The 16,444-nt window shown below is 42.5% G+C and overlaps 1 protein-coding gene across 1 annotated transcript; it reads left to right on the top strand.

Annotated features, from left to right (window-relative positions):
• Positions 1–1,369: 1,369 nt before the first annotated feature.
• LOC139414975 (tau tubulin kinase 2b) lies at positions 1,370–15,206 on the top strand. Its single transcript, XM_071162657.1, has 15 exons — positions 1,370–1,511; positions 2,484–2,609; positions 2,944–3,091; positions 3,293–3,366; positions 3,551–3,691; positions 4,106–4,210; positions 4,450–4,515; positions 6,231–6,323; positions 6,404–6,529; positions 6,753–6,910; positions 7,560–7,776; positions 8,225–8,442; positions 11,843–12,284; positions 12,586–13,304; positions 13,568–15,206. Exons 2-15 carry the CDS (start codon positions 2,538–2,540, stop codon positions 13,929–13,931), a joined length of 2,943 nt encoding a protein of 980 aa, XP_071018758.1. The 5' UTR covers positions 1,370–1,511; positions 2,484–2,537; the 3' UTR covers positions 13,932–15,206.
• Positions 15,207–16,444: the final 1,238 nt, after the last annotated feature.

The following is a 16,444-nucleotide window of genomic DNA, read 5'->3' on the forward strand; positions in this document are numbered from 1 at the left end:
GAGCTCGTGAATGCTCCGCCTCACCCTTCAACCGCTCAACTGACGTCTGCTGTCCAATCCGATTGTCTGACCACGCCTATATCCATATCCTTATAAGGTTGTCCCACTGCTTGTGGCATCATCCAGTAAATTGCAGCACACCCTGACAATGAGGGGATTTGATTAATCTGGCTTGGGCGCCATGGTAGGCGTGTTTTGCACAGTTCGAAAGTTGATTTTGCATTTGTTATGAAACCGTCTGACTCCCGGGCGTGAGCCAGGTGCCCCGTTCAAAGCCGGCTCCAAACAAAAGTTACGTAACTTAGCATTAAGTAATAAGTCGGATTCTGTATTTTCACATGCAAAAGTGATTGAGTTTGATATATGCCGTTCCAATGAAAACTAGTTTAACAATTCTAACATATGTATGATGTATGTTTCTGGAAGATGCTCCACGCTGCCTTGTTGACAACATGACCGAGCGGCGCAGAATACTGTTATTTTTGAGATCCTCCCTCACCGCTTTTGCCGATCCCGTCATGGGCCATGGACCGGTACCCCGCAGCTCAGCATAATCGATTCTACCCAGTGCTTCTGAGGGGGATTTCCTTCAGGGGGGCTCCCAAATGGGTCACATGTTGAAGTGTGCATGCACGGCCAAATACATGTGTCTCATTTGGGTAGTACACTAGGCAATGTCATATTTATTTAACTAGGCAAGTCAAACACATAAGCCCCCGGAGTGCATTTAACTTCTCTCTTTTTGAACGCGTCACTGCTCAGTCAAGAACACAATTATTATTTACAATGACAGCCTAGGAACATGTTCAGGAGCTGAACGACAGATTTGTACCTTGTCAGCTCGGGGATTCGATATAGCAACCTTTCTGTTACTGACCCAACTCTCTGACCACTAGGCTACCTGCCGCGCCGTCATACTTTGGATATGTGGATATATATCATAAAGCATCATTTGAATTTCCAAATATATCTATTGTATCATTTTATTGCACAACTAGCATTGATTTAATTGGCTGTCTGAACTGCAATTTGTTCAATGCCAGTACCCTGTCATTGTCAATAATATTCAGGTGTCAATGCAGTACTGCACTGACTCTGCATTGACTCTGCGTTGCTGTCCTGAGGGTGCCACTTTTTTTTGCGCATAATACTGTACTCTCACAATCTCATCACATTCTCCGCATGTGCCAGGAAACACTGTTGGTTCTGATAATGCTGTGACAGTGACATCTATATTCCGTCTTCCTACCCCGGCAGCGGAGATAAACAGAGAGAACTCTGCAAAGATGCAGAGGGATGATCAATGTAAGGGGGAGCGCTTGCCCGTGACGTAACCGATGCTGTTGGGTGAATGAGCGGAGGAGAAACCTTCTAGCCATTCCGTTATGTGCACAATAACATGTTTTAAGAGTTGAAAGCAGGACTCACAGCAATGGATATGTGGATATGTCAGTTAACTGCCTGCATTTTAAATAGTAGCTACATGTTTGGAAATGGTGCAATCAAACAAGGTAGGTTTGGATGTAATAAGTTAGGATGAAACTGCCGCATGTGCATCTGCCTTGCTAGCTAGGCTAGCTAACGTTAAATAGCATGCTAGCTATTTTGCTAGGTAGCTAAGAGACAAGAAAGAGATAAGAAAAAAACATTTGCTTGTACCAACTAACTAGCTGGTACGTGTCGGATAGTTAGGTAGGTACTGTAACTAGCTAACGTTAGTTATCTAGAAAGATAGCTTCACTAGCATTGGTTTGTTGATAACTAGCTAACGCTGCCAGGCAGTGGATGCAGAGCCAGAGGGTGGCGCTTTATTGTTAAGCGAAGCAAGGTAAGGTCGTCCTGGTGCAGGCTAGCAAATTGTATCAATGCCAGTTAACTGTACAATTTCTCCCTCTACTGCAAGACATTAGACCTAACGTTAGCTAGCGAGCCAACCAGCTTGGCCGATAATATCAAATCAAATTCTTATTGACAGAGTTTGTCTAAATGTGCTGAGTATGCTGGAATATGATTGATATGTTGGTTTGGTAAATTGCTAGCTAGCTATGTCTGTTGGCTAACTGAAGCATCAAAGAGGGTTAAGGGAAGTTGTGAACAAGCAGCTCTAATGTCATTCTGTCAGTGTGTAATACTCATGCATTACCATTCTTAAAACCACCTAGTGCAGTAAAGGACTTGGCAAAAAAAAAGTAGCTAGCGTGCAATAGAGGTTGTAGATTCTGCGGATTGGGCTATTAATATTTTCAGTGATTATCCAGTTTGATATAAACAATAATTGTTATAGCTGTGGGTATAAACAAATAGATTAAAATGTTTCAATACGTCCTTTACATTAGTTTATTGGTAAATGACAGTGACAGCACGCAAATTATGACATCTCACTGAGGACACATGTAGATGGAGGTAGCCAAGGTCTCCAATACTTTTGCATGATTTGTCAGATGAAACATCTAATTGTCTCTGTCCTTTCTCCCTTACTGCAGTAAGAAGCCAGTGACACTAATGCCAGGTTCAGACCTTCGTTGGGAGCACTCGAGATGAGTTGCGTTGTAGAGCAGGCGGCAGACATCCTGTCAGTGACAGACCTGGTCCGGGAGAGATGGAGAGTGGTGAGTGACTATAAATACTTCCGGCTGCAGAAAGGGCACAGCTAGCTTGCGTTAAATCTGTTTTGTTGCTGCGCCCTTTCTCATAGCCAGACTGCAGCAGAGATATTGTCAAGGCGGCTTTCTATAATGTGTTACGTAAGTGTTCATTAATTCAACATTTCTTCAGAATATCATGTTCAACGTAGGATATGGACTGCTGGTGTGTGTACCATTGTTTTCCCCCTAGGTACAGTATGTAACTTTTCACACAGGACACTTAGATTTTCATTGTCGCTTTCTCTCCTCTCACCACCTCTCTTCTTTCTTTACTACCTGAATTCCATTCCATTTGCAGGTGAAGAAGATTGGCGGGGGAGGCTTCGGGGAGATCTACGAGGTACTGGATCAACTGAGCCAGGTCAACGTGGCCCTGAAGGTGGAGTCTGCACAGCAGCCCAAACAGGTGCTGAAGATGGAAGTGGCTGTGCTAAAGAAGCTCCAGGGTGAGAGAGAGGAATACGTCTAAAATGGACATCGTTAGTAAAACACCGAAATGTCCATAACTAGGAAATTCACTTAAAAACCTGCATCAAACCTTTATGGAAAATATTGATTGCATATTTAGATGAATAATTTAGCCAGATACGGTACATACCTGGTGTGCCTTAGGACATGTAAGCTACATTTATGTTTCTCTGTTTCAGGGAAAGATCACGTGTGTCGCTTTGTGGGCTGTGGTCGTAATGACCGCTTCAACTATGTGGTGATGGAGCTTCAGGTAGGCTGTGCAGCGTGTCCGCTCATTGGAATATTTCAAACCTTTTGATTGTAATGTGATTTGTGGATTCAAATAACGTATTTAAAAATGTGTGTAAATGCATGATTGAGTAGCTCAGCCTTGGGTGACCATGACAATGTCCCATACTCCATCCCAAAAACCATTGCTTTTCTGTGTCCTATAGGGGAGGAATCTGGCAGACCTGCGCAGAACTATGTCTCGTGGCACCTTCACCATCTCCACCACTCTGAGGCTGGGCAAGCAGATGCTGGAGGCCATCGAGAGCATCCACTCTGTGGGCTTCCTGCACCGGGACATCAAACCGGTGAGAGGTCATGGGGTCACGATGAGGGAACAATGGGGGGTGATGCATCAGGAGTGAGGGAACCAAATGAGAGCATAAAGGATTTCCTAGTAACACCTTAACTTAAATCATTAATGCAGGTATATCGCATTATTATCCAGTAATAATGTATTGCACAACTTGTCATAAGCATGTACGACCCCCTTATAATGTCTCCTGGTCATCTCGTAATGATCCTGACTAAATCCCAGACATTTTTATTAAGAAGGAACATTTAATGAGACAATAATAGTACATGGTACTTATTTTATACCAGGCTCTGCAGAAAAGTGTTACCGGGTTTACCTTGAGATAATTGCCTGTTCAATCAGATTAATGTTAAGGACGAGACTGAGTAGCACTGACTGATGTTACCTGTGTGTTTTACCGCTCCAGTCAAACTTTGCCATGGGGCGCCTGGCCAGCACGTGCCGATGCTGCTACATGCTTGACTTTGGTCTGGCCCGGCAATTCACCAACTCTTGTCAGGAAGTGCGCCCTGTAAGTATTCCTCCCTGTGTGTGTGCGTGCCTGCCTGCAGCGTGCGTGTGTGTGTGTGTGTTTATGTATTAGGTCCCAGTTTCATTTGTGCAATTCTCTGGCTACAGTCCAATGTCCACTTATAATGAAGCAATGTATTGGGCATGTATTCTAAGTAGTATGCTAGTGTAAATACTCCAGCTTGAATCTAATTTCTTATCTCTCTCTCTCTTTCTCTCTCGCTCTTCTCTTTCTCTCAGCCCCGTCCCGTGGCAGGGTTCAGAGGAACTGTGCGCTATGCCTCAGTCAATGCACACAAGAATAAGGTGAGTCTCTCCCCCTCTCCTTTACTTGGGGTCAACCATATATATATACACACACACACACACACACACACACACACACACACACACACACACACACACACACAGAGTACCAGTAAAAAGTTTGGACACACCTACTCATTCCAGGGGTTTTCTTCATTTTTACTATTTTCTACATTGTAGAATAATAGTGAAGACATCACAACTATTAAATTACACATATGGAATCATGTAGTAACCAAAAAAGTGTTAAACAATCAAAATATATTTTATATTTGAGATTCTTCAATGTAGCCACCCTTTACCTTGATGACAGCTTTTTACACTCTTGGCATACTCTCATTCTCCAGGTAGTCACCTGGAATGCATTTCAATTAACAGGTGTGCCTTGTTAAAAGTTAATTTGGGGAATTTCTTTCCTTAATGTGTTTGAGCCAATCAGTTGTGTTGTGACAACGTAGGGGTGGTATACAGAAGATATTTGGTAAAAGACCAAGTCCATATTATGGCAGGAACAGCTTAAATAAGCAAAGAGAAATGACAGTCCATCATTACTTTAAGACATGAACATTTCAAAAACGTTTAAAGTTTCTTCAAGTGCAGTTGCAAAAACCATCAAGCGCTATGATGAAACTGGCTCTTGTGAAGACAGCCAGAGTTACCTCTGCTGCAGAGGATAAGTTCATTAGAGTTACCAGCCTCGGAAATTGCAGCCCAAATAAGTGCTTCACAGAGTTCAAGAAACAGACACATCAACTGTTCAGAGGAGATTGCGTGAATCAGGCCTTCATGGTCGAATTTCTGCAAAGAAACAACTACTAAAGGACAACAATAAGAAGAAGAGACTTGCTTGGACCAAGAAACATGAGCAAAGGACATTAGACCAGTGGAAATCTGTCCTTTAGTCTGATGAGTCCAAATTTGAGATTTTTGGTTCCAACTGGTTTGTCTTTGTGAGACGCAGAGTAGGTGAACAGATGATCTCTGCATGTGTAGTTCCCACCTTGAAGCTTGGAGGAGGTGGTGTGGGGGTGCTTTGCTGGTGACACTGTCAGTGATGTATTTAGAATTCAAGGCACACTTAACCAGCATGGCTACCACAACATTCTGCAGCGATACGCCATCCCATCCGGTTTGCGCTTAGTGGGACTATATAATTTGTATTTCAACAGGACAATGACCCAAAACCCACCTCCAGGCTGTGTAAGGGCTATTTGACCAAGAAGGAGAGTGATGGAATGCTGCATCAGATGACCTGGCCTTCACAATCTCTTGACCTCAACCCAATTGAAATGGTTTGGGATGAGTTGGACCGCAGAGTGAACGAAAAGCAGCCAACAAGACTGTTGGAAAAACATTCCTCGTGAAGCTGGTTGAGAGAATGCTACAAGTGTGCAAAGCTGTCATCAAGGCAACTTTGAAGAATCTGAAATATAAAATATATTTTGATTTGTTTAACACTTTTTTGGTTACCACATGATTCCATATGTGTAATTTCATAGTTTTGACGTCTTCACTATTATTCTACAATGTAGAAAATAGTAAAAATAAAGAAAACCCCAGGATTTTTTTATTTTATTTTTTATTTAACCTTTAATTAACCAGGTAGGAATGAGTAGGTGTGTCCTAACTTTTGACTGGTACTGTGTGTGTATATATACAGCTGTATGACTGTTCTCACCTTGCTCACACATGATGTGTGTGTCTGGGGTCTGCAGGAGATGGGTCGCCATGACGACCTCTGGTCTCTCTTCTACATGCTGGTGGAGTTCATGGTGGGCCAGCTACCATGGAGGAAGGTCAAAGACAAAGTAAGTGTGTGTGTGTGTGTGTGTGTGCATGTGTATGTGTACGTGCATGTGTGTTCATGTTCTTTTCTCTCTACTCACAGGAACAGGTGGGGAACCTGAAGGAGGCCTACGACCATCACCTAATGCTCAAACATCTCCCTTCAGAGTTCAGCGTCTTCCTGGATCATATCCTGACCTTGGACTACTACACTAAGCCTGACTATCAGGTCTATAGCTTTCCATACATGCTCGTTACCTCATAAATATCCAGTAAATAAACTGAAATTCCAATCTTTCTCAAACTGGAATTTGAATTTTTATTTACTTCCTAATTTGACTGAATTTGGATGGAAATGACCCCAACCCCTGTGCCTCTGTCTGCCGACAATAGATTATCTTCCTGTTGTCTTGTAATGCTAAATATCAATGGTTTGGGTTGTTCTGTTCCAGCTACTAATATCAGTGTTTGAGAATGCCATGAAGAGTCAAAGTGTGTTGGAGAACGACCCGTATGACTGGGAGAGGTGCGACTCGGAGGATATGCTAACCATCACCGCTTCGGCCACCACCGCTCAGCAATTCACCCGCCTCACACCAGCTTACATGGGGTAAGAACTGAAATAATGGTGGACTAATTGTTTAAAAAAGTAGGGGAAAGGTATAACTGTGTGGTATCAGAAGTAGGGTTGCAAAAGTTGGGTAACTTAATCAAAATTCCTGCTTATTCCATCCCCATTCCAGGAATCTTTCAACCTGGATTTCTGGAAAACCTGGTCATTTTGGGAAAGTTCACAAAATTTTGCAACTCAGACCCAAAGTAGTAACTGTTCTATTCTAAGATTCAGAAATGTACTTTGTCTGGCTTCTTGTTGATTGGTGGGATGCAGAATATTTGTGTGAATGCTTGTAATTAATGCCTCATTGGTCAGCATTTGCTGATTGGACTATAATATCTTCCTTCAAATTGACGGGATCCAACTTGTGTCCGACTCATGCCAGTCAACCCATAGGTTGTTTTTACACTCCAAGCTTTTCAGGGGGAAGGGGAAACCTTCATAGTCAGTTAGAGATCCCCATGGAAACCACAGTCCTAATTTGTGCTCTGAGAAGTAGCAGCTGAATGACCTTCCACCTCTTTTTCCTCTATCTCATCTCTCTCCTTTTCTCATTCCCTCCCCCCTGCCTCTCTCTCTCTGCTGTCTTTTACTCTCTCATCTTTCTCGTTCTCCCATTGTCCTTCTCTCTCTCTTCCCCCAGCATGGCCAACGCCTCGGTGCTCCCCGGCGAGCTGCAGAGGGAGAACACTGAGGACGTACTGCAGGGCGAGCGCCTAAGCGACGCCGACAACTGTCCCCCCATCCCGGCCCAGCACCAACGTGCTGCCCAGGGTGCCGACGTGTGGGAGGAGATGGACCGCAATCGCAACCGAAAACACACCGCAGCCCTGAAACAACAAAAAACACTCATCAGGAAGGTCCGGATTGGAACACACACACTTTTAAAATGTATTGACCATAAAAATAAATACAGGGTTTGAGACAGAGGAACACATGCTATGAAAGAAACACCCCTGTTAGTTTCCTTTAACTGCTGCAGTTCAGCTAACCTTGTCTACGTCACCAGCAGCATTTTTCAAGCTACTCTACTGTTCTTAGTCCAGCTACATTAACAATGTGCAGAACACCACTGAGACGCAATTATGTGACGATATGACCTGAGCATAGACAGCAACAGCAATCAAATATATTACTAAGGGAGAAGCAAGGGGCTGAATGAGATTAGCCTCTTACCTCATCCTCTCTTTGTGTGTGTGTGTAGGAAGTCACCTGGCTTTGTTAACTTCATATCGTGGAATCTACCTTTAAAATAGTATTTCCTACTCCCAACACCTTTTTTGTGACACATTCCTACCCTTTCTCCAGGTGGTGAGTGAGGACGAGCACAGCCAGAACCAGGGGGGTAACCAGAGCCCCAACACAGGTTCCGTCCAGAGCTCTCCCAGACGGGTGCGCTCAGAGACCATGTTCCTAGACCGGGCAGCCCCCCTGCTCCGGAGAATGAGACACAGCCAGAGCCTGGCCTTTGAGAAGAGACTGGCCCCCGAACCCAAGCCCACCATTGAACGCTTCCTCGAGGCCTAGTCAGTTCCTTTTACCATTGTGCTACAGTAGTTGACTTGTTTATATTGTGCTACAGTAGTTGAATTGTTTATATTGTGCTACAGTAGTTGAATTGTTTATATTGTGCTACAGTAGTTGAATTGTTTATATTGTGCTACAGTAGTTGACTTGTTTATATTGTGCTACAGTAGTTGAATTGTTTATATTGTGCTACAGTAGTTGAATCGTTTATATTGTGCTACAGTAGTTGAATTGTTTATATTGTGCTACAGTAGTTGAATCGTTTATATTGTGCTACAGTAGTTGAATTGTTTATATTGTGCTACAGTAGTTGAATCGTTTATATTGTGCTACAGTAGTTGAATCGTTTATATTGTGCTACAGTAGTTGAATTGTTTATATTGTGCTACAGTAGTTGAATCGTTTATATTGTGCTACAGTAGTTGAATTGTTTATATTGTGCTACAGTAGTTGAATTGTTTATATTGTGCTACAGTAGTTGAATTGTTTATATTGTGCTACAGTAGTTGAATTGTTTATATTGTGCTACAGTAGTTGACTTGTTTATATTGTGCTACAGTAGTTGAATTGTTTATATTGTGCTACAGTAGTTGAATTGTTTATATTGTGCTACAGTAGTTGAATCGTTTATATTGTGCTACAGTAGTTGAATCGTTTATATTGTGCTACAGTAGTTGAATTGTTTATATTGTGCTACAGTAGTTTAATTGTTTATATTGTGCTACAGTAGTTGAATCGTTTATATTGTGCTACAGTAGTTGAATCGTTTATATTGTGCTACAGTAGTTGAATTGTTTATATTGTGCTACAGTAGTTGAATTGTTTATATTGTGCTACAGTAGTTGAATTGTTTATATTGTGCTACAGTAGTTTAATCGTTTATATTGTGCTACAGTAGTTGAATCGTTTATATTGTGCTACAGTAGTTGAATCGTTTATATTGTGCTACAGTAGTTGAATCGTTTATATTGTGCTATAGTAGTTGAATCGTTTATATTGTGCTACAGTAGTTGAATCGTTTATATTGTGCTACAGTAGTTGAATTGTTTATATTGTGATACAGTAGTTGAATCGTTTATATTGTGCTACAGTAGTTGAATCGTTTATATTGTGCTACAGTAGTTGAATCGTTTATATTGTGCTACAGTAGTTGAATTGTTTATATTGTGCTACAGTAGTTGAATTGTTTATATTGTGCTACAGTAGTTGAATTGTTTATATTGTGCTACAGTAGTTGAATTGTTTATATTGTGCTACAGTAGTTGAATCGTTTATATTGTGCTACAGTAGTTGAATTGTTTATATTGTGCTACAGTAGTTGAATTGTTTATATTGTGCTACAGTAGTTGAATAATTGTTTATATTGTGCTACAGTAGTTGAATTGTTTATATTGTGCTACAGTAGTTGAATTGTTTATATTGTGCTACAGTAGTTGAATCGTTTATATTGTGCTACAGTAGTTGAATTGTTTATATTGTGCTACAGTAGTTGAATTGTTTATATTGTGCTACAGTAGTTGAATAATTGTTTATATTGTGCTACAGTAGTTGAATTGTTTATATTGTGCTACAGTAGTTGAATTGTTTATATTGTGCTACAGTAGTTGAATCGTTTATATTGTGCTACTGTAGTTGAATTGTTTATATTGTGCTACAGTAGTTGAATCGTTTATATTGTGCTACAGTAGTTGAATTGTTTATATTGTGCTACAGTAGTTGAATTGTTTATTGTGCTACAGTAGTTGAATTGTTTATATTGTGCTACAGTAGTTGAATCGTTTATATTGTGCTACAGTAGTTGAATCGTTTATATTGTTCTACAGTAGTTTAATCGTTTATATTGTGCTATAGTAGTTGAATCGTTTATATTGTGCTACAGTAGTTGAATTGTTTATATTGTGCTACAGTAGTTGAATCGTTTATATTGTGCTACAGTAGTTGAATCGTTTATATTGTGCTACAGTAGTTGAATCGTTTATTTTGTGCTACAGTAGTTGAATCGTTTATATTGTGCTATAGTAGTTGAATCGTTTATATTGTGCTACAGTAGTTGAATCGTTTATATTGTGCTACAGTAGTTGAATTGTTTATATTGTGATACAGTAGTTGAATCGTTTATATTGTGCTACAGTAGTTGAATCGTTTATATTGTGCTACAGTAGTTGAATCGTTTATATTGTGCTACAGTAGTTGAATTGTTTATATTGTGCTACAGTAGTTGAATTGTTTATATTGTGCTACAGTAGTTGAATTGTTTATATTGTGCTACAGTAGTTGAATTGTTTATATTGTGCTACAGTAGTTGAATCGTTTATATTGTGCTACAGTAGTTGAATTGTTTATATTGTGCTACAGTAGTTGAATCGTTTATATTGTGCTACAGTAGTTGAATCGTTTATATTGTGCTACAGTAGTTGAATCGTTTATATTGTGCTACAGTAGTTGAATTGTTTATATTGTGCTACAGTAGTTGAATTGTTTATATTGTGCTATAGTAGTTTAATTGTTTATATTGTGCTACAGTAGTTGAATCGTTTATATTGTGCTACAGTAGTTGAATTGTTTATATTGTGCTACAGTAGTTGAATTGTTTATATTGTGCTACAGTAGTTGAATTGTTTATATTGTGCTACAGTAGTTGAATTGTTTATATTGTGCTACAGTAGTTGAATAATTGTTTATATTGTGCTACAGTAGTTGAATAATTGTTTATATTGTGCTACAGTAGTTGAATTGTTTATATTGTGCTACAGTAGTTGAATCGTTTATATTGTGCTACAGTAGTTTAATCGTTTATATTGTGCTACAGTAGTTGAATCGTTTATATTGTGCTACAGTAGTTTAATCGTTTATATTGTGCTATAGTAGTTGAATCGTTTATATTGTGCTACAGTAGTTGAATCGTTTATATTGTGCTACAGTAGTTGAATCGTTTATATTGTGCTACAGTAGTTGAATTGTTTATATTGTGCTACAATATGCACTAGGACAGTGCTTCTCAAACCACCTCTTGGGGACCGCTAGACATTTCACAGTATGGTTTTAACCCTGAACTACCACACCTGATTCACCAGTCAAGGGCTTGATGATTAGTTGAAAAGTAAAATCAGTGTTCTAGCTCTGGAAGAGATTAAATACATGGAACTGTTGAGGGTCTCCGACGACAGGTTTGAGAACCACTGCACTAGGACGAGGCAGGCACAAGGCAGAGTGATTTGTTTTAACAAATGAACAGTCCTTAAGACTCCCTTCTGTATTCAGGTTTTTGTTTCAGCCAAGCTCTATTTTGTTGGACTGTTCATTGTCAAGTTAGGCAGATCTAATTTCCATTAGTCAACTTTAAAGATGAATTGAACGATTACGCAAATGTCAATTCCCAAATGTCTTCTATATTTCCAGTCTGGGGAAGCAGCGTCCTCAGGAGCGAGAGAAGACCATCCCAGAGAACGACGGTGGGCAAGGGGAGCAGGTTGGCACCCCCTGCGATGATGACCAGGCGACAGGGACCCCCGACCAGGAGGAGGGGGCTGGGGCCAGCAGTGGAGGCTTTGTGGCCCTCAACCTTAGCACTGTACCCCAGGAGGGAGACTCCCAGGAGTGGGTGATGCTGGAGCTGGAACAGGGGGGAGGCAGCGGGGCCTCTGGGGCAGCCAAGCCTCCAGGAGACGACGCTCTGGATGGGGATAAACCAGGGACCCAAGCAGAGGCCCAGGACCAACAGCCTCCCTCAGGCCCAATCAGTCCCGTCCAGTCCCACATGGCCCTGCCCTGTACCTGGTTACTGGGCGGCAAGAGGCTGCCTGGGATGCTAGGCCACTTGGGCCGAGCTCAGATGGAGCAGGTGAGTGAAGGTTTGGCAGAAGAAATGCTCACACAGATACTCCATGCATACGTACAGATCTATTCTGGGAATTCAAATGTTACTTTTTCTAAATGTTTTGGTGCAGCATTTCTTAGAAATGGCCCTGACGGTGCATTTACATCCACTTTGAAGGAAATGTTTTTTACTTTACTGCAGGTTATTTTTTGAATTCTAAGAACTGTACACACACACCAGATACACAGAGAAATCTGTACTTTGCTCTACTTGTGCCTCCTCACCCCGTCTCCCAATCATCTCTGCCTTCTGTCTCTATTTACAGTCTCCCAACCCCGTACCGCAGTCCCCCGTGACAGAGAAGAGTGAAGCCATACCGTTAGAGGCCCCGTTCACCAGACCCACCGACCCCCAAGAGGGCAAGGTTGGTGAGACGGTCCAGTCAGCCCCCAGCCCTGTGCCAAGCCTCATCCCAGCCCACCTCGCCAACGATAAAGACCCAGAGAGCGACTCTGGCCTCCCCGACCGTTCCTCTGAACCCAACCAGCGCCCCCAGGTTGAGAAAGCTAGAGGCACCGCAGAGAATGCCGTCACTGTCTCCTCCTCACCCCCTCCGGTCCTCCTGCAAAGGGAATCTCCCTCCTTGTCCAGACTGAGCCGCATCCCTGTACGAGACCCAACTACCGCCCCGGATTCCCCCACCCCCCTCACCACGGATCGCCGTCACCGCTGGAGCAGCCCTGTGCCCGGCTCGCCCTCCCACTCGCCCTCGCCATCCCTCTCCTGCGACAACCTGCTACCCTGTGGTGTCCGAGAGCGTCTCCTGTCCTGCTCGGACCGCGGCTCACGCTCCGACTGGCTTGGGGAGGACCGTGACCCCCTCTCCCTCTCGCTCTCCTCCTCGGGCAGCAGGAGTAAGATCCCGCGTCCCGTTAACTCCCCTCTTCTGGGGCCCGAGCAGCATCAGCAGCTCTCCTCCTCCGGCAGGTTCCTGCCTCGCCCGCCTCCCGGGAAACCGCCCACCCGCCCGGCTGTAGACAACAGGTATGAAAAACATGGCATGATGTCACAGCACTGGGCAACATTCAGTAGGGCAAGCGTTATGGCACGTTGCATATAGAAATGTGATGAATTCCGCTGGCAAATTTCTCATTGGACAGCCTCTTATTTTTCATTCTGTCTGCTCTACATTACATAGCCGTGTCTGAAAGTTCCACAACATTGTGCCCTGCCAAACGCAACCTTGGTAGGCTGTAATAGTAAGGGTTGCAGTTTTTTATTTTTTATTCTGTTCTCTGCTCCAGTAGGCACCGGCGGTTCCGGGTGCGCGCCAGCAGCACCAGCGATGCTGACTTCCTGGCCAGCCTGACCCAACTGATGAAGGACCGCGGCGGTGCACTCTTCAGTCCACCGCCGCGCCCCCGTAGCTCCTCCTCCTTGCTGCAGCGCTCACTCAGCTCCTCCCCCTCCCGTCACGAGCTCCGCGAGGGGGGTGGGGTCTTCGTGGAGCGCAGCTGCTCTCCGTCCAGCTTCTCGGGGTCCCCTCCCCCTCCACGGTACCCCCAGGACAGGCTCAGCGGGCAGCAGGGAATACCGTGGGGTGCAGGGCCCGGTGCCCGAGGAAGGGTCTCCAGCCACGAGGGCAAAGGCAGTGGCAAAGTGAGCCGATAAGTGGACAGAATTGGCAACAGGTTGTTGTGCAGGAGGATGAATGTTGTCCTGGAGGCAGAGCTCAACGATTTCCACTAGATAGGCCGGCTGCAAAGTCAAAATTGGCTATATATCGTAACAATTATGTCTTCATAGGGTTAGGTTTAAAATTATATTTTTGTACTTTGTGGCTGTGTCAGCTAGTGACCAACCTGGAGAGCTGCCTCCAGTACATGAGTCATCCCAATAAATGCCAACCTGCTGTTCAGAAGGGCACACTGTAGTAAAACGTTTTGCTCCGGTTAACAGACACGTTCAGGATGTACCTCTCCGTTTCACTGAGATTCAAAACGTTTCCTCCCCACTGCACGCGACCCAGGCGGCAATGGTGACTAAGACTTTAATAATGTATGTACAGAGAATATACTGTATCTGGTCTTTGATAGCATGTGTAAATATCTATCTACTACTGTACTCCAGGGAATGTACTGTATGTAATGTAAAATGTATGATAGAATGTGTCTATTTATTTGTTGGATGCGTCTCGAACTGAAAGTACTTGACAAATGTAGCTCGATTCTGCAGTCGAAACGAAGAAAAGGTTTCCTAAAAAACCTTGAATGCCAACTCTTCTCTCCCCGACCCTAGTCCTGTGCTCTTAACACTATGTATGTGTGTATGCAATGAGACCAAAAATATCTGTATTGTATCATATTTGAGGAATGGAAAGGAGGTCTCCTAGTGTGTATATATGGACCATTTTACCCTAGTATAGAGAGCACTTTAATGCTGTTCAGTCAAACTACGTTTTCCTCTTATTGCACCAACACATCAGCCTTCATTTGTGAGGACCAGGGTATGTAAACTTCATTCCTCCTTCCCTTTAGAAACCACTACAGTAGATGAAACAAATTGTAATTTGAGCTATTTTAAAGTGTCACTCACTCTGGCATATTTACAATGTATTTGTATGCTTTTGTTGTGAGAAAATCTCTTCGGTCATGCAGAGGTGTCACAATGTTGGAATGTAAAGAAAAATTACAACTCATACTGAATTAATGTAAAAAAGTGCATGGATATCATTGCAAATATATTATTTTTTTTAATCATTTGTACAGTGTCCGCTTTAAAAAATAATCTGTATTTTTTTATAAACTGGTCCCGATCAAATATATTTATGATGCAGACCAGCAAAATAAGAGTATTTTTCATTTCCCCACTGCAGAATAATTTATCATAATTTCAGGATTGCAGAAAATCAAATCGGGTGTACATATGGCATTTAGTGAAACAAAAATATAAAGGTAACATGCCACAATTTCAAAGATTTTACTGAGTTACAGTTCATATAAGGAAATCAGTCAGTTGAAATAAATCCATTAGGCCCTAATCTATGGATTTCACATGTGAGCACCATTTGTCTCATGCCACGTGACATCTCATTCTCACAGAGTTGATCAGGTGTTGATTGTGGCCTGTGGAATGTTGTCTCACTCTTCAATGGCTGTGCGAAGTTGCTGGATATTGGTGGGAAATGGAACACGCTCAATGGGTGACTTGTCTGGTAAGTATGTAGGCCATGGAAGAACTGTGACATTTTCAGCTTCCAGGAATTGTGTGCAGCACCTTGAGACATTGAGCCGTGCATTATTATGCTACAACATGAGGTGATGATGGATGAATGGCACGACAATGGGCCTCATGACCTCATCACAGTTTCTCTGCATTCAAACTGCTATCAATAAAATGCAATTGTGTTCAATTTCCATAGCTTATGCCTGCCCATACCTTAACCCCACTGCTACCATGGGGAACTCTGTTCACAACGTTGACATCAGCAAACCGCTCGCCCACACAACGCTATACGTGGTCTGCGGTTGTGAGGCTGTTTGGACATACTGGCAAATTCTCTAAAATGACATTGGAGGCAGCTTATGGTAGAGAAATTAACATTAAATTCTCTGGCAACAGCTCTGGTGGACATTCATGCAGTCAGAATGCCAATTGCACGCTCCCTCAGCTTGAGACATCGGTGGCATTGTGTTGTGTGACAAAACTGCACATTTTAGAGTGGCCTTTAATTGTCACCAGCACAAGGTGCACCTATGTAATGGTCATGCTGTTTAATCAACTTCTTGATATGCCACACCTGTCAGGTGGATAGATTATTTTGGCAAAGGAGAAATGCTCACTAATAGGGATGTAAACAAATGTGTGCAATAAAATTTGAGAGAAAAGCTTTTTGTGCATATGGAACATTTCTGGTATATTTTATTTCATCCCATGAAATATGTGACTAACACTTTACATGTTGCGTTTATATTTCTGTAAAGTATATACAGTGCCTTGCGAAAGTATTCGGCCCCCTTGAACTTTGCGACCTTTTGCCACATTTCAGGCTTCAAACATAAAGATATAAAACTGTATTTTTTTGTGAAGAATCAGCAACAAGTGGGACACAATCATGAAGTGGAACGACATTTATTGGATATTTCAAACTTTTTTAACAAATCAAAAACTGAAAAATTGGGCGT

The sequence above is a fragment of the Oncorhynchus clarkii genome, chromosome 8 (assembly GCF_045791955.1).
Source record: "Oncorhynchus clarkii lewisi isolate Uvic-CL-2024 chromosome 8, UVic_Ocla_1.0, whole genome shotgun sequence".
Lineage (NCBI taxonomy): Eukaryota > Metazoa > Chordata > Actinopteri > Salmoniformes > Salmonidae > Oncorhynchus > Oncorhynchus clarkii.

Coding starts and splice junctions, on each gene's coding strand:
- LOC139414975 (XM_071162657.1), top strand. CDS start 2,538: ATGAGTTGCGTTGTAGAGCAGGCGGCAGACATCCTGTCAGTGACAGAC. Junction 3,367..3,550: donor ATGTGGTGATGGAGCTTCAG/GTAGGCTGTGCA, acceptor TGTGTCCTATAG/GGGAGGAATCTGGCAGACCT. Junction 4,211..4,449: donor CTTGTCAGGAAGTGCGCCCT/GTAAGTATTCCT, acceptor TCTTTCTCTCAG/CCCCGTCCCGTGGCAGGGTT.